Source organism: Ceratotherium simum, chromosome 3, assembly GCF_057802395.1.
Source record: "Ceratotherium simum simum isolate JZ-2026a chromosome 3, ASM5780239v1, whole genome shotgun sequence".
Lineage (NCBI taxonomy): Eukaryota > Metazoa > Chordata > Mammalia > Perissodactyla > Rhinocerotidae > Ceratotherium > Ceratotherium simum.
In genome coordinates, this window is record NC_141902.1 from 1,550,718 (window position 1) to 1,574,124 (window position 23,407).

The 23,407-nt window shown below is 39.5% G+C and overlaps 1 protein-coding gene across 1 annotated transcript in view; it reads right to left on the reverse strand.

Annotated features, from left to right (window-relative positions):
- The window catches only part of ATL1 (atlastin GTPase 1), a 40,255-nt gene that overhangs the window by 974 nt on the left and 15,874 nt on the right, over positions 1–23,407 (reverse strand). Inside the window, exons 7-12 of the mRNA XM_087421488.1 lie at positions 13,161–13,253; positions 11,656–11,794; positions 6,774–6,901; positions 5,416–5,472; positions 4,265–4,336; positions 2,693–3,124 (exon numbers count right to left, since the gene is read on the reverse strand). Of these exons, the coding sequence (XP_087277614.1) occupies positions 2,693–3,124; positions 4,265–4,336; positions 5,416–5,472; positions 6,774–6,901; positions 11,656–11,794; positions 13,161–13,253 (921 nt within the window). The remainder of the gene's footprint in view (positions 1–2,692; positions 3,125–4,264; positions 4,337–5,415; positions 5,473–6,773; positions 6,902–11,655; positions 11,795–13,160; positions 13,254–23,407) is intronic.

Below are 23,407 nucleotides of genomic sequence, written 5' to 3' on the forward strand. Positions count from 1 at the left end.
CACTGCTATAGGGGCTGCCTTATAGGTTTTTCAGAATGGGACCGCTTTTATTCTCCATTATTTCCTGATACGGTCATGCAAATAAGTACACATTGCCCCTCTTCCTGCCACACTGGGATCCCTCACCTGAGCAGGCTCTCTTGCCTTGTTTCCATTAATTTGTTCACATCTTACAAAACCTTATTCGCAAACATTAGCAAAAAGCCTTTCCTCATTAAACTACCTCTGTGATTGTTCTTTGTGTTTGAATCAGGAATTTTTACATACTGCTTTATGTAAGTGTCCATAAATATTTTTATGTTCTTCCCCCGACCCCCAGTTAGTGTCTAAGATTTCGTTCCCTTCTCTAACTTTCATATAATGAACACTCAGTTAACACTAACTTATATTTTTAAAAACTGGATATTCTTTAAATAGTAGTCAATGCTCAGGAAATTCCATCAATTTTTATCTTTTTGAATCTGTGTGGCTATTAAGTCTGAATGGTACCACTAATGAATGTGTGTTGGTGCAACACAGTACTGCCCTAGTTCTGTTATATTCCAATTCCAACACATTCAATTTAATCCCTGTTCTCTTAAAAAGCTTACATTTTTTTCTTAAGGTTTGATTTACAAAGTTGAAAATTGTTTTTACTTTTTTTAGTGAATTTGTTTTACTGAATTTTACATAAAATAATTCCTTATTGATTTGTAATATTAAATGTATCATTGGTATTTGATTAGAGGACACAGTCCAGTTACATATGACAGCAGAAACTGAGGAAAAGACTTATGTGCTGTCTCTGTAGCTGCTGGAGATCAGTTTTGCTTCCTGAAGATAATGACCTAAAGGACTCCAGAGATAATTTTTCCTATGTAACAAGTGATCCCTTCCTGGAGGCTCAGACTCTTTCCTCAGATATGGAGTTTTGCACACGTGCTTGTGGGAGATGTGAACACCATTTACGGGTCAGGGCTGAGGTATGCCAAGAAAGTCACACTGCGCACGGGCCAGGAACCTACCCCAAGTGCTGTCACTCAAAAGCCAAAGTTGAAAACAGCTTTTAAAGGGGGTAGCTCCATTTAAATACTCTCGAGTAGTCAAGTTTCCTCAAGATTCATAACTGCTCCTTCCACTCTGCAGTAGAGCAGAATGCACAATGTCGGAGCTTAAGAATTTTGAGATTTTCTACACATTCAGAAAACAAAACAGATAAAATAGTCATGATATTTATGATAATTCTTGTGTCTCATATGCAGATCAAATCATATGTCTGGAATAAAAATTATTTTAAAACCACGTTAAGAATTCACAATTAAAACTAAATGCTCGAAGAACACAGGAGCACAGGAGCCGTCGTCACCAAAGATTTTCTAATCTACACTGAGACATCCTTTAATGGCTCGTCAGTTTATAAAATAAAAATATTTACCAATATATAGCTCTTAATTTAAAAAATTTAACTTACCTCATTTGTACTTCCCTGTGGCAAAGGCAGTTTAAAAGGGAGAAAAGAAAAGTATATATCCAGCTTCATTAATAGCATCATGATAGTCAACTTTGTTTACAGTATTTATTTGTGAACATTTAGGAACAAATACTCCTGCAGATTTTTCAGTTTAGATTACATATTTTATGTGACTCTTCTGAAAAACCCAGTTCTACGTTCCTCATGGGTTTCAGCATCACGCTCTGGGAGGGCTTTGGGATTTACCTCAGACTGCCCCTCTTAAGTCTTTTGAGGTTGAGGGGCTGAGACAGTGGCTCAGAGGGTCCAGTTTTTAATTCATTCTTTTCCCATAGTGCTACCATTCGTTTATCTCAACTGGATTCTTCAAAGCACACGATAAATCCATTAGTTACAATTCTGTCTTAAAGAGTATCATCTACTCGTGACGCTGGGAGAATTGTAGCTGTTACTTGCTACCTGCAGACCATGAATGTTCAAAAGTCTTAACTCCAAAATTTTATGAAGAATCTCAACTTTAGCTTCACTCAATTCCCCTAAATTTTCATGAGGTAACTGAAAACACTTCCAGAATGACATAGTTAATTGATTATTGTGCTAGGTGTGTTTATAATTGTTTCCCCTGTCCATAATCAATTATTTGAACAAAGGACCGTGGTGACGCTGACTCCCTAGGTTGTTAATTGGACCATAAAGGACAACTGACCCATGAGCAGCTGGTCCAGACGTTGACCTGGACTCATGCAATGGCCTGGTGCAAATGTCTAGTTCAAATAGAGACACTCTGAAGTCATCAGATACTGCCTTTAGGAGTTTATACTAAAAGAGACAGTCATACGACGACTTAACGATAGTGACTCTTAACCAAGCCAATGCTGGTCAGACGACAGGTTCTGAGTATGAAGTAATGTTAACACACAGTCGAGTCATAATGAGCTAAATAAAAACTTTTGTCACATTTCTTTTAACAGCTTTAACTTTTAAGATAAGAAAAAGTAAAAACACTGCCTAATCCATGTATGAAAAATAATTGAAACATTAACTGGAAAACAGTTGTGTAGGACTTCAAATACTGTATTCTACTTAGTTGTTTGTATCTGGCCATCTTGACAGATTCTAAAGTTCTTGAAGACTGGGGCCCACATCACGTTCGTCTGTGTATTTCCAGTATCTAACCTAGTGTCGGGCACAGAGATGGCATTCACACTTGTGCTGCACTGAGTTGAAAACAAAGTGTCCTACCTGGTCCCACAAGGCTGCAGCCACCTGGTCTATCACGGCTCCCAGCTCCCGGTACTCCCCAGAGTACCGGATGTACGCCCAGGTGCACAGGGTGATGAGGGTCAGTCCCATGATCATGTTGCACAGGCTGGCTATGATGTCCAAACCGATGAATCCAGTCACTCCGGCAAGCACATATGTGATGAAGATGACAACAAACAGTGTGGCTGGGGTGCGTGCCGCATGGAAGATGTTTTTGCTGTCGTTGTGCTTGATGTACTGAATGTAGAGTTCATCGATTTCACTCTCCAACTGCTGCAGGTAACGCCGGCTAAACTCCTCCCCGCCCATCTTCTTCACCCCCCGGAAGAGCTTCACAGACTCTTCCTTGAGCTCCAGATGTTTGCTCTGCAGGTCGTTAGGGGCCAGAAACGGTTTGTCACCACCGCAGATCTGTACCAGACAGAGGAGCACTGTTTACAATGCAGGGTAAAATCAGCCATGTGTCGACGTTTTTCACTTAGCTGGTTGAATTTGTTAGAACACAACAACCAGAAGGAGCCTGCACAGACGTTTCCTCAGCCCACGTCGTCCCACCCTCATATCCACCAGGCATAGATGTCCATGTCCGTCACACTCCCCTCCAAGTGGACTGGTCCTTTGTATCAACCGCTTACGTCCAAGTTCCTCTAGGAAGTTTATTCTAACTACACTGGAGTAGTTTTGACCAATGAAGTTTAATTTAAAACAATGAGCAATGCTGTAAAGCTCTCAACATTGTGAAAAACATTTTCTTTGGCAATTGCACTGATTTTTGTTTGAACGGAGCCCATTCAGTATTTTCTTCAAGAGACGAAATGGAAGCATATTAGATGTTCTTGGACTACATTTTTAATTTTTTCAAAAGTTACAAGGGAAATCTCAGTTACCCATACCATTCACTTTGGTTATTTGAGATTTAACTATATAGAGGATCCTCTCATTCTAATTACCCTTTAGTTATGTTGTAAACACCATTCCATATTCCATATTTCCCTTGATTCTAAGACTCCATCAATTTTGAATGTAATTTTGATTTTATGACATTTTCAGGGGGAAAAACACCCTGTCGTATTAGTAGATGTACACGATAATTATTAGAGGCATCCTAATTCAGAATGTTAAAACAAAAAGAGGAAATACAGTATGTAGTAATATTGGTTTAATTTAAATAGGTTTAATTTCTTTTTTTTCCTAACAGGTTTTTATATTTAAGATAGAAATCCTGGAACTGTGGAATGTAGGGAGGTGTAGTGGAGAGGGTAGCATATGTTATTTTAGCCACTAGATTTTAAAAATAGTGGGAAGATCTAGCCAAAAAAAAGTGAATAAAAAATGTGTCTAATTATTATACAGATAACTCTTTTAAAATATGTCTCAAACTGTACACAGCGTCCTTGTCTTAGTCTTAGATGTTTTAGGAAGACAACAAATAGAATAAGTCGAAGCTACCTCTTCACTGTGTAAAGCGTAACTTTAAGAAAAAAGAATGAGCTCGTGAAAGAAATACTGGTTTTATTTAAAACATCATTTAAAATATTATTTCATTCTTACCTCTTCCATTTTTCTGTTGTATGTATCCTTGGCAGTTGCCACGGCTGCTAAATTGTTAGCTTCTGCTGTGGCCTTTGGACAAAGTACAAAATACAATGTGAAAAGGAATTCATATTTATTAAACTTCTACAGGCAGTTCCCACTTGTGAGGATCATGTGCAAGAACCCAAGGTTATCAAATAATTTGAAAGTGTTGAAATATTCCCACTACATTTTTAAAAATTAGTAAAATTAAAATTTCAAAATACATAAAACATACAAGTTTACTCAATAAACCATAGTTCTAAAATGAATTTTCATTTGGAAGATTTTTTCCTCTTAAAAAATATTTTTAAGCCTCTCACCAAATGTAGGGGAAAAAAAAATCTATAAATCCAAATGCATGAGAAATAATATATAGTACCTTTTATGTATACTAATATATATAAAAATAGATCTTAAGTTTAAGGACTGATACTGATACAACAATGTATCACTGTAACAAAGAGGAACTATTAAGAACTTAAAGAGGGCTGCCCCGTGGCTTAGCGGTTGAGTGCGCGCGCTCCACTGCTGGCGGCCCGGGGTTCAGATCCCAGGCGCGCACCGACTCAACAGTTCTCCGGCCATGCTGAGGCCGCGTCCCACATACAGCAACTAGAAGGATGTGCAGCTATGACATACAACTATCTACTGGGGCTTTGGGGGGGGGGGATAAATAAATAAAATCTTTAAAAAAAAAAAGAACTTAAAGAAATTTTAAAAGTAAATAAGGAAAAAGCAAGTTTCTCCTTTTTAAAATATTTATTTGTGGAGACACTGGTTTAAAACCTGAACCTGCTCTCCTACTTCTCGTTACATGTGCGAATCTAAACCACAGAATGAGTCTATTCTCTAAACACATTTAGCACAAAGAGAATGAAAACTCTTGGGTATGAAGTGTTGGCATCCTAGCACGAGTGACGCGGCTCTATGTGTGTGAAAATGCTTATTTAGATGAACACAAACGGGGAGTTATTAGGGAAACAGTCTTCCAATAAATCATTCTATCCACGATTTTATTTGGTCATTTCTGACAGCCAGATTGGAGCTTAGCACAGCACAAAGCCAAGGAGAGCTGAACTTCAGTGCCGGTGTACTCTAAAACGTCAGGCCTCCTGAGGAGTCAATACCTGTAACATGGATTTGGGATGTGGTAATTCTTCACCTTGATAGATCTTTATATAAGCCTAAAAGAAAGAAAGAAAGAAAGAAAAAGACTGACGTTCAACTAATTCCATTCAATATTTCTCTAATTCTGTTAAATTGCATTCTACGGTCTAATGTCTTGACAGTTTCAGGAACTATTATCTCTTTCTCATACTTTAATTCTATTTTTCTTAGTTCCTTTTCTTTAATTCCCTTTTCCTGAAATGCCCTTTCCACACATCTCCACTTGCCAATTCCACTCTTCTTCAAGGCTTCCTCTCACTGCCACCTCCTTTAAAGCTTCCTCAGATCCCTCTGCTACGGATGCCTCTAGCCTCTTCTTCAGTTACCCACAGGAATTTGTTCCTGTTGATGTCACAGGCTCTACGGAGCAGACTTGTGTAAGTGTCCTGAGCCTCCTACTGAATTCTACACTCCTCCACAGTATTTCACACAGTAAGAATTCAAATTTTAGATAAATAACATGTCATTTATTGCTGAGAGTGATGAAGGTTAGGTAATCACATAGGAGGTATATGACTGCATTTTAAACGACAAAACATAAATTTTAAAAATTGATATTTTAGGGGCTGGCCCCGTGCTCTAGTGGTTAAGTTTGGTGCACGCAGCTTTGACGGCCCAGGTTTGGTTCCCAGGCGTGGACCTACACCACTCATTGGTGGCCATATGCTGTGGCAGTGACCCACATGCAAAACAGAGGAAGACTGGCACAGATGTTAGCTCAGGGCCAATCTTCCTCAGCAAAAAAAAAATAAACAAATAAATAAAAATTGATATTTTAGTCCTTGGAGCATCAATTCACAAATTAGATCAGTAATTGAAATTCTCTACTATATATGTGGGTTCGTAAAAAAGAGTGAGGTAAACAGGTAAATGCAAATTTAAAATAATTCCACTTCAAATTGGCTCTTGGTGCAGAGAGCAGAAAATGTGGAAGAATTTTCTCCAGTAGGAGGGTGAAGTATAGCCCCTTTGGGAAAATCTTCAGAATGATAACTGAGGACTACATAGCATGGAAACACCTCTTCCTCCCCTCCAAAAATAGACTTTTCCAACCCTTAGACACATTCATATTTCAAAATATATTTCCCTCAAGATAAAACGGGACAGTAAAGTTACCTCAAAGAGCTTTCTCAAAAAATAATTTCAGAAAGCAAGCTCTTCTTGGGAGTCTAATAATTTTTTTTATCATTTTTATCGATTCCTCCTACCTTTGCCCCCATATTACAGAGTCTACAATTTTTGTGTGTCAAGTAGGAACTGCCTTCCAAAGCCTGTCAAATCTCCATACTCACAAAGGCTCTAGAAACGAGAGTGATACCTTGAAGTACTCCACCAGACCTCGGCAGGTGATTTTGTTCCCATTGATCTCTTTAATATCTAGGTTCTCAGGACTAAGTAGCCAAGGAATGAGTATTTTCAAGTTTTTGATGAATTCGTCATCTATTTCTACAAGTAAAAGCAAATTCATCATTATTTTAAATATCCTATCCAGTCCTCCATGCCATACAATAAAACATCCTTTGACTTCTCCATTTCTTCCCCAGTGGTAAAGCCATCACTCACTTTCCCAGCATCTAAACAACTCCTGAAACCCACTTTTCTCAGGGTGAATGATCCTCCTTGCCCAAACTGCTGCTGCTGGTCTGTCTTATCTCCTTCCAATTACATCTTTATCTTGTCTTCTACCTTTCTTGATATTGAACGTTATACAAATATTTCACACCCCACTCACATAAACATTCCACGTATTCTGATGCCTATAGGTTGTGTGTGGTTTTATATATATAGGCTCATAAATGGGGAAAAGGCAAGATATTTACTGGCTTATAAGATGTATTCTCTCCATAAAATGTATCCAAAAATTGCTCCATGTGTAGTGTGCCCACCTTATGAAAAGTGTATAGAACTGAGTGAGGCGTGGTATGGACTCAAGTTCAAAAAGACAGTGACGACGATGCCATCTCTAGTGGTGAAACAGCAACACAAAGTAACATGGCAAGAAAAGGTCATGCCGGCCTCAGAGCTGGTGGATCAGTGGTAATCTGAGTTATTTACCTACCACGTTTGGTGCAATGGATTACACATAACCCGTGTTACAGCATTAGGTTCAAGCTTGACATTACAGATTTAGAAAAGTAGCACAGAAAATAGATCTTCAGAGAAGTCTTTTGAACACAGTGATAATTTCTTAAATCACTATTTCAAAACATATAGAAAAATACACATAATATATTTAAAAAGCAAGACATGTCGGAAACTTGGTGTCTAAGGAAATGCAGTAATTGCCTACAATTTTTAAAAATCTGGATTTCAGAAGTCATTGAGTTTTCAGGCTTTGTGACCGGTGATTTCCAAGGTCTGAAGGATAAAGATTCAAACCTTATGACTGTGTTTACATTTCCCCTGCTTGTTATTAGAGCCCCAATATACACTAAAATACCAGTTAACGTAAGAATTCCTGTTTCTCTTCTCTTGCTTGCTGCTTGCTCACACGTGTGAGCACAATGTTGGAGATCCTTCAGACTTATTTTGCTTCACGTTTTGTACAGCTTTGAAATTTCAGTGTCTAGGTTTTATGAGTACTTATATAGAAGTTTATTCAAATTTTATTCAAATTATTTTTCTGTTTGCATTGTACCAATTTTTACTAACTGCTTTGTATTATATATAGATTTATTCAAGTGTGTTTATTATTGTGGTTTGCTTTTTAGTTAAGGATCCACTGAGACACAACGCTGGTGTTTGTACTATGTCACCACCCTCCTGGGTTGTGTTGTTGTCTGCCATGTATCTGTGTTCACGGATGCCCAATAGGTTTCTTTTTTACTATAGGATTTCATGCTTTTTTCAGCATTAGTAGGATATTACTACATATCTAGAATATATTAATTCTTCCTGAATTTCTGTATAAAACAAAAAGCTTTCTCCTTATAAAATCATTTTAAAATCACTTTCAAAACATGTACTTAACCTCCACCCCTGCCAAATTTCCTTATAAAACTGGAATGGAATAAGATACACCTGTGTATCTAATGCACCAGCAAGTGTGGTAATTATCATTAAAGTCACCAGCATCTAAGCACACATTTAGATCAAAAATGTGTTCTGAGGATGGCATTAGCCATAGTCTAACTTTGTTCTCACTGAGACCAATGCCAGGTATTCAGTTTTGGATTCAGAAAATATGAACACCATGTTCATAACGTCACAAGTGGTGAGCTAACAATGTCAGTTGAACACAATAAATACAGGATCCAGAGCACCTGCTGACCAGTTCTGATCAAGTATACCAGTGCAGAGGTATACCAGTCAGCTCTGGCAACTGTGCGTGTTCGATAAATATGTGTGGATGGACGGTCATTCAGGGGGCTGTGCTGTTTTTATCATTTCCTCAACAATTTTTTTCACAAGAGTAAAACTTTGCCAGGTATTCAGGAGCCAGGCCAAAATGGTTATCTGTCACAATAATCGAGGACATGATCGTGCTTTATAAGAACTCCACAGGGCAGCTGCACCGGTGTGGCGCTGCTGTGAAAATTAACCAAGGAAGATATTGTCCCAGGATCACCTGCTCTGACAAGTCATTAGAAACACCTTTTTAAAAATAATTGCCTTGCAGTGGTGGGTGGCTATGCTTTCTGAAGTCTAACTGGAGCTGTGCTTTCCATAAACCACAACTACAATGAGGTTACCCGGCCTCTTCCTGCGGTCCTACAACACGGAACCACCCTCACAGAAAGGGAACTCCCAGTTCATCAGAAGACTGGATTTGCTATGCCGGGCAGGTATTCAGTAGGCACTTGGTAAGAACTGATTGAACGTAGCATGAATGAATGTGATTCAGCACTTTTGATCCTTTGATTTCCCATCTGGGAAGCTATTAAACTAACAGCAATTAAATTTAATCATAGTATTGTAAGTTTTAAATAACAATGGAAATAGTAAGATAAGATAATTTTGGTACGGTGAGGGACCATGAACAAATAGTGATTATTACAATTATTACTATTGATAACGAGCTAGAAAGTTATTTCTACAAGTGTGTAAAAGAGCATGTGAGAAACTATCATCCAAAAGCAATTTTTGCACAATCGTTTCTTCAGAGACATTTCTTTCCCAGAGGCAACCACTCAGATGCCAGCCCCCGGAGAACAGCACGGCCAGCGGACAAGACATCCGGGATAGAAATCACACCAAATTATAAGAATTGAGATGGGAGGGAAAAATAATGCAGACAGCAGACTTTCAAAACTGCCCAAGGAAACACTGAGGCAAAGGGGAACCTGTTGGTGCACAGAGGGACTTAGCAGCAATCCTGTAAGCCTCGTTAAAATGGACTCTTGACGGGCAACTGAAGCTGCCGTCCTTTCTCTTTCTCTCAGGCTAACCACTCTGGTAAACTCCTAACACACAGGTAACTGTGAACCATTTGTGTGGGACAGTATCTGTTTGGACATGTGAGTAAAATTTGATGGAGAACAAATCTGTTAAAACGTTGGATTCTATTTCTGTGCGATTTGTCTTAAACTCTCTCCCTGAGCTCTTTCATTGCAAAAATGTATGAGTTAATTTAAGAACTGAAGCTGTGTGCCACAGGAATGGAACAAGGCAGAGGACTTGCTTGCCCCCATAAAGGACTGTTGTTAAGGCCTGCCCCTCCTCTGCCTGTTTACAGCTCCCCAACTCCAGAGAAGAAAGAGAGGCCTGTGGAAGCCCTCTCTTTATGTGATGGATTCAAACACCCTGAAGCCATTGGGTGATTACACTGTATCCAGAGGTCTGTGTGCTCACTGGTGGGTGGGAATTCCTAAGTGACAGTGAAATTATAGGATCCTGGAACCCATGCCTTAATATGTGCCTACTGCTATCTGTTCTGTTGTTTAAAGGAAAGATAATTTAAAACATGCATAAAAATAATGCTGATTGGGCCGGCCCCGTGGCTTAGCGGTTAAGTGTGCGTGCTCCGCTACTGGCGGCCCGGGTTCGGATCCCGGGCGCGCACCGGCGCACCGCTTCTCTGGCCATGCTGAGGCCGCGTCCCATATACAGCAACTAGAAGGATGTGCAGCTATGACATACAACTACCTACTGGGGCTTTGGGGGAAAAATAAATAAATAAATAAAAATTAAAAAAATAATAATAATGCTGATCGATGATTGAGAAATTTGGGATTCTATTTATGATACTAAACTGCCATAGTTAAAATAAGGTATCTGGGAGTAAACACCATGGAGACAGGGGGAAAAATAGGTTTGCTTTTCAAAAAAAGTTCCATAAAACTGGATACAAGTTATGCTGTCTTTTTTTAAAAGTAATTTTAAAGCCCTTTGAGAACAACCGTGCACAGAAGCTTGTTATGTTGCTCTCAGCAGCCCCGGCACAATGCAGAGAGGCCACAGGAAATGAGCGAGTGTCTGAAGGCAGTGTGCACTCCCTTCGAGGCTCACGAGTAACAGTCAGAACCGTCTCTGTGTTACCTTGTACTGATCACTGAGCCAACATCTAAAGACCTGGTGATCACCTGTTAGGGAAGATGAACTTCTATTCCCCAGACTCCTACCTCCAAGCCCCTCCCTTTTGTTTTAACAAGTTGAGCTGCTTTGGAATCTTAAACATCAGTCATGCCTCTGTTTAAGAGATAATTGCATACTATTAGGACATACCGTTTGAAAAGCACACTAGTGCTTTTGGTTTTCTTGGAAACTGGTCCTCATCCAGAAGACGATTTCATTTTTAGTGAAGTTTTTAATAGTTTAAATTCTTTAGTAGCAGTTTTAAAGAACTTGAATTCAGTACTATGCAATATTTCTTTCAATCTCTAATTATATAACTTAACACAGCATTCCAGTAATAGAGACATCTATTTTTCCCCTTTAATGTCAATAAGGAAGATATTGAGGAGCATTTCTCAGTGCACCGAGGTGAGCAGGAGCCCTGTGAGGGTGAGTGTACTGCCACCTGGTGACTGCAGGACTTAGCCTCCTGCCTCCGTTGCTCAGTCAGCACCCACAGAACCCCACAGTTCTCCAAGGAGCCGCTGCAGCACCAGCCTGGGATTCCCAATTCTCCCTACAATTTCCAATCATCAGTCTCACATCAGGGGAGAAACGAAACTAGCAGCCATAAGCCCAGTGGATAAAATGACATTTTTATAATCAGACTAAGTGATGTAAACATATTCATTAAAAGACAGACAAACCTTTCAGTTTTCCATCAAAGTTTGGATTGGTAGCTACTTTTAAGCCAGGATGAGGTAGCAGAAAACAGGAAATTTTGGTGAAACAGGAATGGATGTGTTTTCGAACATTCTGTAGTTCTTCATGCTGGTTCCCTGAGACCTGCAGGAAATCACTCTGAAGTTTAAACTACTTTCAACATCAACTGAACTCCAAAAGAACTCTGTGGCATCTTATATTTGCTATGTCAGTGTGGTCCCACAATGATAAAAACGACACGACAGGGCTGACACTAAAGGAAGGATAAAGCCCTGGGTGAACGTGCCACACAGCCATATCTCAGTGCCAAGCACACATACAGCGTTACTATTGCAATTAACAAATACCCACTCTATGCTAACTCAGATGGGCCTTCCCACTTTCTAGTACAAATTAGTGGGGTTTTACTCTAGCCAGTTCCTACAAATTCAAATTTTAATTCAAAGTACTTACAGGAGACATGAATAGATATAAGATATTCGTACTTTCTTTTCAGGAGATACTCAAGACAGCCTCTTGCCATCTGGTAGGTTTACATTTAAATTCTAGAAAGGCATTTGAACAGCTGGGTGATTATTTATGAGCCAAATTGCCCCTTTTGTCCCACACGTATTTGACAGTTAATAGTATAGACAAACTACCCTAAAAGTAACTAGAAGCCTAAAAAGGTCAGCTCAGAAATCCTGATTATCAAGAAACTTTTTCTAATCTTGATTTTTTTCTGATTTCTCAATAGGTATTTTTGTGATATCTGTTCAATGTAAACAATTCATTCAATATTGAACTATCATGACAGAAAATGGAAAGTCTCTTAATTTCACTTTTTGTGAACTACTAGCAAAATGTTTTAATAGTGACTTTGGGGATTTCAAAATTAGACAGTTCTGGGGGCTGGCCTGGTGGTGCAGCGGTTAAGTGCATGCATTCCACTTCGGCGGCCCGGGGTTCCCAGGTTCGGATCCCAGGTGCGCACCGACGCACCGCTTGTCAAGCCATGCTGTGGCGGCGGCCCACATAAAGTGGAGGAAGATGGGCACGGATGTTAGCCCAGGGCCAGTCTTCCTCAGCAACAAGAGGAGGATTGGCATCAGATGTTAGGTCAGGGCTGGTCTTCCTCACACACACAAAAAAATAAGACATTTCTGTTAAATTGACTTTTAAACTTCTACTAAAACATGAATGCAGATATTTGCACTGTCAGCCTTCAACTGATTTAATTCTTCAAACTAAAAGTTGTATCTTTAGGAGTAAAGCATTGTTTTATAGATATCTACAAAAGAACTCTATCTGTATCATAATTATTGATAATATTTAAAATTGTAACTCTGACAGCATTTTAGTAAATACCAATCTTAGTTCGTTCATAGAGATACTGTGAGAGTCAAAAGAGATTGTGGCTACTGAGCATCTATTCAGCAAATAATTCAACAAATATAATTCTAGATTACTAATATTGGTGAAATTTCATGCACCTAAATATCTAACAAACCTTGAGGCGTTTTTCCAAAAATTTGGAGCCACCGTCAGCTCCATATGAAAATTCATATGGGAAACTCCAGTCTCGAACAAGAAATATCAGACTCTGAGAAACAATAAGAAGAAAGGATTGATAAGGGGCCTCTAAATTGCCTCCCTCTGCTTTTTATTGAAACCAATTAAATGATGTCATTGTCATGTGAACAGCGTTCTTTACATCATGGAATTAAAAAGCAAGGGTAAAACCTTTGAAAGTTTCTGAGCAGTCTCTCTCCTGTGAGGTCATCCTAGCTGTTTCCACTAAGTGTGAAAACCGATTCTAGTTACATAGTGCCATTCGGCCAGTTTGAGGGCATCTCTGGCTCTCATTACTTGGTGAGGTGCAGTCATTTGGCAGTTTTCACGTTTTATTTGGGGAAAGTTTTCTTCTATCATCTCGTTAAATATTTTTCCTCTATTACATTTGTCCCATTCTCTTCTTCAGGGGCTCTCCTTATGTGTCCCAGGTATGCAGAGGGGGAGGGATCCAGGTTTCGTGGGGCCTAAAGCTTATACAATCTGTAAGGGGGAGGGCTCGATAAGAAAAAGAATACAAAACTGGGCTTGAAAGTGAACATTTATGTAGAATTAGAAAAATAATAAATTACAAATTCAAAAAAGCTGACAAATATCACCAACACAAATCCAGAAAAATAACTAACAAACTTTTGTAATACTTGTTTTTCCTAGTTTTTGACTGTAAATGCTTTGATCACTTCTTCCTATGACGATTTTGAAATATCTTCTGTTAGAAAGCAAATTCAGTCTTTCCTCTAGCAAAGCCAATGTTTTATTATAAAATTTTTTTATTAATACTTTTGAAATGTTTCAGCTTCACCACTTGTTTTGTGTCATGTCATGTCGATCTTCAGTCTCCTTGTCTGTCAGAGGGGATGACAGGGAGCCGCCTCACGGGACCACCAGCTGAGATGATAAACATAAGGCCTCCAGAACACCCCCTGGCACAGTTAGTGCCATGTTAGCTGTGTGACTGTGACTTGATGGCCACGCAACATTTTAGTGCGTGGACAGACCGTGCTTTATTCTACCACTCTCCTGCACGTTTTCACATTTTTCTACTATTCTAAGAAATGCACTGATAACCATCCTTGAAGCTGAATATTTGTTCACACCCAGGATTTTATCAGGAACTGTGTTTCCCAGGTTAGAACAATCATTAGAATCATTTAGGAAGTTTTTAAAAGTACAGGATTCTTGGGCCCCACCTCAGACCTATTAACACCAAAGTAATGGTAGCTTTCATTTATTGAGTGCTTACTGTATGCCAACCACAATACCAGGAACCGTACACAGGATATTCCATGCATTCCTGCAACACCCCCAAGAGATAGGTTATAACTTATTATTCTTTTCAGAAGACATACACAAAATCACCTCCCCCCCATCTGACATTAAGTAACGTGCCCAAAGTCACACGGCCAGAGACGGAAGAGCTAGCATTTAAACTTGGGTCTGACTTCAAAATCCCTGCTGCACTGCCTAAAATGAAGCATAAAACAAGAGGTTTACTATCTGAGGGCTGATTAAAGCATGTTTTTATAAGTTAGATTAAGAGATACTTCAAATTTTAGTTTCTGAAAAAATGTAGGAAATTGAGAACAAACCAGAATGATTTTTGTGAAATTACCTATCTTTAAAGGATCTTTCTAAAAGTTTGTATCTTCTGAGTTTCTAAGTGAATCTTTATTTTAGTCCTGCCCATTAAAATCTGTTGCTATGTCTTTTCACCCTCTTTTAATCCACAGGTTCCTCCTCTATCCTTTTTAGTTGATTTGTTGAAGAACCTAGGAACTTGACCTGGTTTCCCGCAACCCAGACCTTGCTGACTGCATATTCACGGGGCAGTTCACATGTTCCTCTGTCCTCTGGATTTCCTGCAGATTGGCAGCTGGATACAGAGACTTGATCTGACTCAGGGTTTATTTCTCTGGCAAGACTACAGCAGGCAGAGTGTTCTCTCATCGGGAGGCACACAGGATACGATTCTCTCTCCTTTGGTGAAGTTACGTCCTCTTTGCTGGTCTGAAGCTCATTCTTCAGCAGATTTCTCACTAAAGGCACATGGGACAATGTTCTTTGCATTCTTACATGATGATAACTTTGTACTCTTTATACTCGAAAGTCAGTCTTGCTGGATATCAATCCTTGGCTCACATCCTCTTTCCTTAAACAGGGACACTTAGTCTGCATTATGGATATTTCTTGTTTCACTAAGGTGGAGCCTCTCCTCTCTCTCTTTCTGTTTTGTGGACTGTTATGGGGAGAGGAGAGATTCTTGTGAAGACGAGAATTTAAAAATACCCATATCCACTACCTTTAAATAGTCCACTACCTTTAAATAGATGCCCACTTTTGTCAAAATAAAATATAATTTGTATTCAGAAAATTCTACCTAAAACACGTATTTTGAAAATAGAGCTAGGATGCAACTTTTGCAAAATAGAGGTTCATGAACCAGGATAAACGAAACCAAGTATGTGGATTTGGCTATCTTTTGCATTTTTCTTGGGAGGCTTTAGTCTTATTTCTTGGTCTTTTTCACTGGGCATCTTCCCAAGTCGACATAATGAGGACCATGTGTAGAGCAGGATCAAAAACAAAGTCTTATTTTTTCAAATTAGCAATCTACACTCTCTCCATCTCTTAATAGTGTCAAATTCCCAACTTCTCTGCCTAACACTCCTATCCAGTAGTGTGCTGGTAAACTGGCTCTCCCACAACAACAACAAAATGCCTTCATTTGTAGCATTTGACAATTTCTGTGGTGTAAATATGCCCACCATGGCTGATTTCAAGCTACTAACAGTTTAATAATTGGCTTGTGTAATTCCTGAACATTTACTAATTAGCTCTCCGAGCTGGCATGAGCCAGCCACAGGCCGCATCCCCTCCCAAGATAATTTGTATGCTTTCCATTTATCACGTATGGAATTCTATGAATCTCAGTCTTTATTTCAAAAGCCATAAGTTTTTCCACACTGCTGAATCTTGATCTCTTCATACATACAGATAGAGATAGAAATCAAGAATACAAATTATCCTAATTTGTTGAGATAAAAATATTTGAAGTCATAAATACCTTTTTTAATGAATTAAATCTAGTCAGGCACTAGGGGAAATGATGGGCCTATGCTGTGAATATCCTAAAAATGATCATATTTTTTTTAAATCATGAAAAACATGATAACCTTTGTGAACTTCCCTTTGGAGACTACATCCTTTAAGAAATTATTCAAAAGGAGTGTTATAGCACTACTGTGAGTAATAACGAAAAACCGAAAAAAAAAATCCCAATGCTCAACACCTGGAAATGGCATATTCATATGGTAATACACTACATAGCTATTAATATTACAAATATGTGGAATACATCAATACATGTGTTGATTATTTCAGCATAAAAAGCTTATGAAATAATGTTATTTGAAATATAATGCTAAATTTATGTGCACATCCATTATAAATATGTGAAAATCCTCCCAGATTCCCAGGAAAAGACTAACTGTTCTAGAGCTATGTAGCCAGTAAATACCCAAACTGCTTTTTAACCTGTTTAATCAATCAATTTCAGTTCTAATTTCAGTTTCAGGTAACAAGTAAACACTAGAACTTGTTTTAAACTCATCTAAGTAACAACACACTTCAATTAACAGCCCACTGGAAGCCAACCAATCAGTGACAGCCTCAGACTTTAAAGTCCGTCAAGTGGTGGAAGACTCACACCAGAAAATTCACTGAGGCCGATGTCAACCCACTTCCACTTCTATAACCAACACAAAACACGCCTCTGTATTCAACCAAAACAACGTTCTAAAACTGACGCCAACCCATCCTTGCCTCTGTAAACCACGCAGCTCCAAAGCACACAAACCCCCAAACCCCACGTATAGTCATTAGTTTGCTTTGCTCAGTGAGACTTTGCCTCACCAGCACAGCTCTTTTACTTAATTTTTTTACTTAATACATTCAGCTTTGGCTTTTGTATCAGATTTTGAGTGGTGGCCTCATCCTCTGACAGTTCTGGAAGTCCCACTGAGATCATTTTGAACACCCTCACTTGGCAGCATTCCCTGTGACCCTCAGACTAACAGGGGCACTCTCCTTGTCCCTCATTCCCAAATTCCATCTTTCAAATTTACTTCCAGGTGAATCTTCTCAACAATGATCTGATTTGAGTTCCAACTCGTTTCATTGAGCTCTTGTTGCTGATTAATTTGTTATCTTAGGATTTTTATTATAAAGACCCAATTGGTCTTACGTAAGGTCAGTAGTTCTAAGTCTTTCTACAGGCTCATTCAACTTTTGATTTGGAAGTGCACTCATTTGATAAATCATTAGACCTAATTTTTATATAAGATTAGTAGAACTTTTGGTTTGGAGGTGCATCATTCAGTAAATATTTTTGCCATTAATCTGTTTATGCTTTTGCAGCTTGCTTTGCCTTCTTTTGTTTGACAATTGGTACAGAGTCTTGTGTCACATATTTTTGCTTTGTCTTGAATTGTCTTGTGTTGCTGAACGTACAGGGAAGTGCTCCATAAACAACAGATAGAGGCATAGGCCTAAGAAGTCCCCAGATCAATCAAGATGCCCCAAAGACTAAGGGTTGGAGGTCTGTTAAACTGGCAATCAATTTATGCAAAAGTAATTAGTCAAACTTTGCCTTGGGTGCCCTACAAAACTTTTAAGAGGACATTCTCGGTCTTGTCAATTTGCAAGTCGCTTTGTTTAGTCCTTACTACAGGATCAGTGATTGTCAGGTTACTGACTGTCCAGCACCGTCCTAACCTCTGCTTGCCTGAGGAACCAACACGCTCTCATGAGCACACACTTTCGACCAACTTGTTTGTTACAAGTTTGTATACATCAAAGCTGCAACCGCCTCCTGGAAGCATTTCTGCTTCCTATTTGTCTTGCACTATAATCCTAATTTTGCACTTACGATAATAAATGACCCTTTTAAAAAAACACTTAGAATAACAGTGGCCATTATGGTGAACTTTGGACATGTAAAAATAAATAATTAACACAGTTAAGAGGAGCTTAACCATAAAAATTAAGAGAGAAAATATCAAACACTCATTAGTTACCTTAATTAGTAAACTGAGACCTCAAAACAAAACAATGCCCCTCCACTTGACTCTGACCTTCTCAAGCTTTCCCTCCTGTGTCTCGCTGAACTCAGTTTATCTTCACCTCTCACTGCACTCCTCCAATTCCTCTGCTCCTTCCCCTGGCCTCCTAAACAATGTCCTCAGAGATTTTTGCAGAAAAGGAGTGGTCACATTGCCCCAAACTACTTAAAATTGCTAGACCAGACGGCTGCTCTGTAGAAGCTGAATTTGAACTCTCATCTAGAACTGAGTTTTAAGGAATTTCTTTTAACCCAGGAAGATAGAAATTTGCTGCAGAATTCAGGATTTTCTTAGAAACTTACTGTCCTGAACCATCAGTTCTGTTCCAACTAGTTCACTTAATTGTTAGTCCCTCAGGTGGGGAAAAAAGTGGTTAAAAGCAGAAGGATAAGAAAAACCAGGAGAACATTTAAATAACCCAGCTCTTCATTAAAAAAATAATAATAATAAATTGTAAAATTTTAATAGACTTTAGAGGGCAAGAAAAATAGGCAAAACTCCACATAAGGCCATTTCAGAAGACTTTCTCTTAGAGATGAATTGGACAAAGATTCAAAATTGTAAACAAAATAAAGATGAATCAATTAGGAAACCTTAAAAATAGACTTCAGGAAATTTTCAAACAATACTCTGGGTACCTAAATAGCCCAAGTAAAGGGAACCTTATCTTCTCTTTTTAAAATGGGCTCAGACATAAAATATAGGAATCAGAAGAAAAAAAACTTGAACGAGAAATTGTCAATTTAGAAATTTCCTATATAGGGCCGGCCCCGTGGCTTAGTGGTTAAGTGCGTGCGCTCCGCTGCTGGCGGCCCGGGTTCGGATCCCGGGTGCGCACCGAGGCACCACTCCTCCAGCCATGCTGAGGCCGTGTCCCACATACAGCAACTAGAAGAATGTGCAGCTATGACAGACAACTATGTACTGGGGCTTTGGGGGAAAAATAAATAAATAAAATCTTTAAAAAAAAAAAAAAAAAAAAAAAAAGAAATTTCCTATATATGGCTGACTTTTCAGAGGGGCTTGGATAGTTAACGAGGTAGAAATCAAAACAAATTTGTGGCCCTCCAGAAAAAAACAAGACCAAAATATCTCTGTTCTCTAAGAATCAGGAGCCTATCAATAGGGGCACCTCTAGATATTGTGAACAGAAAATCCACTGGAAGAAACAATGTCCCATATTAGCTAAAAATCCTACAACTGTGTATGATTCAAAAAGAAACTGAAGACTCTCTTTGAGCAGAGGTTTCCAAGGACTTAGGCAAAAAAATCAGAGAAGAATCTATGAGTCCAGATTAACCCCTTCCAAGTTATCATACGTCTTTCTTTTTTGTGTATATAAAAAGATTAGGCCGTAGCAGGTATTAAATCAACAACATGTATACACCAAAGACTCACTGCCTTCTACGGCCTATCCTTTGATCCATAGCCAAGGTTTATCCTCCTTGCCTCAGAGCAATGCAGCCTGTCTAATTACTTGAAGCATCTACAGACTGTGTACTAGGATCACCTTTAAATCTGATGGTCCCACATAACAATCATTGCTAACTGAAAACACCTGTTTCTGTTAGTCTTCACTAATGAAATGTTATTTTATTCTTTTTGTGTTACCACCCATCAATATAATACTTTCAATTCAGAAACTCGACTACTCTTACCCATCGAAAGAGAATTTCATGATTGTGTTTCTAGAGTTCAACAAGGTGCCATGCCCATTACAAATATTGTGAACACTCTCACACCAATTTATGACCTAATATTATTTGTTTATGGGTATTCTCTTAAAAACACAAAGAGGTAATACTAGGCTGGATATGTATTAGCTACACCAGACCTTGAATCCAGGTCTTCCATTTTGAGTCCAATGGGTTTACTTATAGGCAAACTATACACAATCCCAAATACGTATATAACACCACAATTAGCAAACTTTAATTGAACATCTGCTGTATAAAAAGTATGTGCTATAGACTAAAAAAAGTAAACTACAGAGCTCCTGCTTTGAAGGTATTTATAATTTAGTCAGTGAGATGGGATGTGCACATTTCAATATAAGACCACAAGATACAGCTCAATGCGTGCCTATGACTAGGAGGAGGAGGAAAGGCCCTACAGGATGGTGGTGAGGCGCAAGGGCTTTGAGCTGCGGCCTAGGTTGGAGACCAGCTCTGCAATGCACAGACATACGCGACCGGGGACAAGTGTCATAACTACTCTAAGCCTCAGTGTTTCCTCATCAGCTAAAAAAGAGAAAGATAAGAATAAAGAAGGAGTAACAGGGGCTGGCCCCATGGCTTGGCGGTTAAGTGCACGCGCTCCGCTACTGGCGGCCCAGGTTCGGATCCTGGACGTGCACTGACGCACCGCTTGTCCGGGCATGCTGAGTTGGTGTCCCACATACAGCAACTAGAGGGATGTGCAACTATGACGTACAACTATCTACTGGGACTTTGGGGAGAAAAGGGAGTGAAAAAAAGGAGGATTGGCAATAGATGTTAGCTCAGGGCCGGTCTTCCCCAGCAAAAAGAGGAGGATTGGCATGGATGTTAGCTCAGGGCTGATCTTCCTCACAAAAAAAAAAAAAAAAAGGAGTAACAACATTGCTTATTTTATATAACTATAATGAACATTACATTTACTTGAATAACGTAAGAACATACTTAGCACAGTGTCTGGCACAAAACAAGTGCTCAATGAATTGTTCTTGGTATGTAGGCCTTCTACACATTTCTGTCCCTCCAAGCAGACAGTGGGAGAGTCCTGGTCTATCCACAGACCTCCTTCTATGTAGGCAGAGGAACACTCACTGTAATTCACACAGCTCTCAGACCACACCGCTCTCTGGACAGAACAGGTGGTAAGAGAGCTTTCCCAGACAGCTGTCCTTCCCTTTGATTTACAGCCCAAGCAGGCAAACGACAGCCTCCCTCCTCTCAGTGAAGTCACGGATTTCTCTGCTATGACTTGGCAGTTAGAGTCGTCATAGATATTTGACCAAAGGATCTTGTGTTTTAAAGTAGCCGAAATCACTATCAAAGAATTTATTCTGTAGATGAACATTCTTAAATCATGGGAATAAAAGGTCCTTAAATATAACTAAGTAAACTAGAGTAAAATAATTCCTAATTTTCCATAAGTAGGACCAATTTGAATGAGAAATTGTGAGAAATAGAAGGTTTACAATACTACATTATGATATGCTTCCTCTACTGTTATTTTTCCAGTAATCTTCAGTTTAACCTCAAAACTGGCACGGATTGATCTGCTCACTAATAATTACATCTCCACCAAAAGGAACATGAAGAATTGAGTTTCACTTTTATCTCACAAAGAGGATTCAAATCTTTTATTCCCCAGCTTTATTGAGATATAATTGACATATAACATTGGGTAAGTTTAAGGTCTACAGTGTGATGATTTGATACATGTATACACTGTGAAATGATTAAAACAACAAGGTCAGTTAGCACACCCATCACCTCACGTAGTTACCGTGTGTGTGTGTGTGTGTGTGTGTGTGTGTGTTTTGTGAGGAAGATCAGCCCTGAGCTAACATCCATGCTAATCCTCCTCTTTTTGCTGAGGAAAACCGGCTCTGAGCTAACATCTATTGCCAATCCTCCTCCTTTTTTTTTTTTTACCCCCAAAGCCCCAGTAGATAGTTGTATGTCATAGCTGCGCATCCTTCTAGTTGCTGTATGTGGGACGCGGCCTCAGCATGGCCGGACAAGCGGCAGGTCGGTGCGCGCCCAGGATCCGAACCCGGGCCACCAGTAGCAGAGCACGCGCACTTAACCGCTAAGCCACGGGGCCAGCCCTGTGTGTGTGTTTTGAGTCAAATCTATTTCTAAGGCCTAGGGTGTTGGTGGTCCTTTAAGTGTATGAAAATAGTTAGTGAAAATGCTGTGGGTGAAAACTGATATGAATTAACTAATCCAGAAGGTGGAGTACTTAATAGTGAGGAAATTAAAGAGAAGAGAATAAATGTAAATAGTCCTAAAACACATGCTCAAGAATGAAATAAAGCTTCTAAGGGAAGGGAATTCAGGCTTGTGTGCAGGAAAGTGTTTTAGGGTCTATCCTTCTTATTTTCCTATTACAGGCAGACCTTAATTTACCAACCTCCTGTCCACAGAAATGGCACCCCATCTGTTTGCTACCAGAACCTCCCCTACACACATGCCCTCTGCCAGGGTGTGCCTAGTTGCTAATTTAGTCCTCAAGTGCTTAAGAATGACCTGGAGAGTACCAATTCCCTGGTCACAACACAGGAATTCGACTCAATAAAACTGGAGTATAGCTCCGAAATCCAAACTAATAGGCTCCCCAGAAATTTTACCTCAGGTGCTTAGAAAACCTTGCTCGTGTCTATCACCAAGGCTGCAAATCTCAGGAAAACCCGTCTCTTCTCTGTTAGCCGCACAGCCTAAACACTGCCAGCACCCCCATCTATCTGTCTCAGGGCTCCACGCCTCAGAGAGGTCCAGGAATAACTGGATAAATCAAAGCTCTGGCCTAAAGGGACCAGGGTTCAGGAATATCGTGGCTAGTATTTAAGTTTGCTATAGATTAAATAGGCTTTTGTAGACTAGCCTATAAACATACCCATCATGTAGGAATGCAACTGGGAAATGTTTGAGCCCTAAGAAGTTGGCTTGAGTCAATCATGAGACTATACTTTAGTAAACGGGGAATGTTTTCATTTCTGTGTAGTCCATATAATTAGAGGACATGAAATGGTTAAACAGTAAACTCCTGGGCTGCCAAAGCCAAAGGGCACACTTCACGGCATAACACAGAGGCTTCTTAGAGTCCACTTCCTGGCAAATGGGGAATCAGACCCAACAGTAAACTCACTGCTATCACCACCTCATAGAACAAGTGAAACCCTCTCCACCACCACAGCCCAGCAGAACCGAGAGGAAATAAGTGACAAGAACACAGAGAAAGCCGCAGAGCCACACAAATGGCAACGGAGCCTTTCCTGGGGCAACAAGTAGCTAGTGGCTGACTGTTCAGCAGGGAGCATCAGAGGAAGACAGTCTTGCTTGGCATTGAAATATAG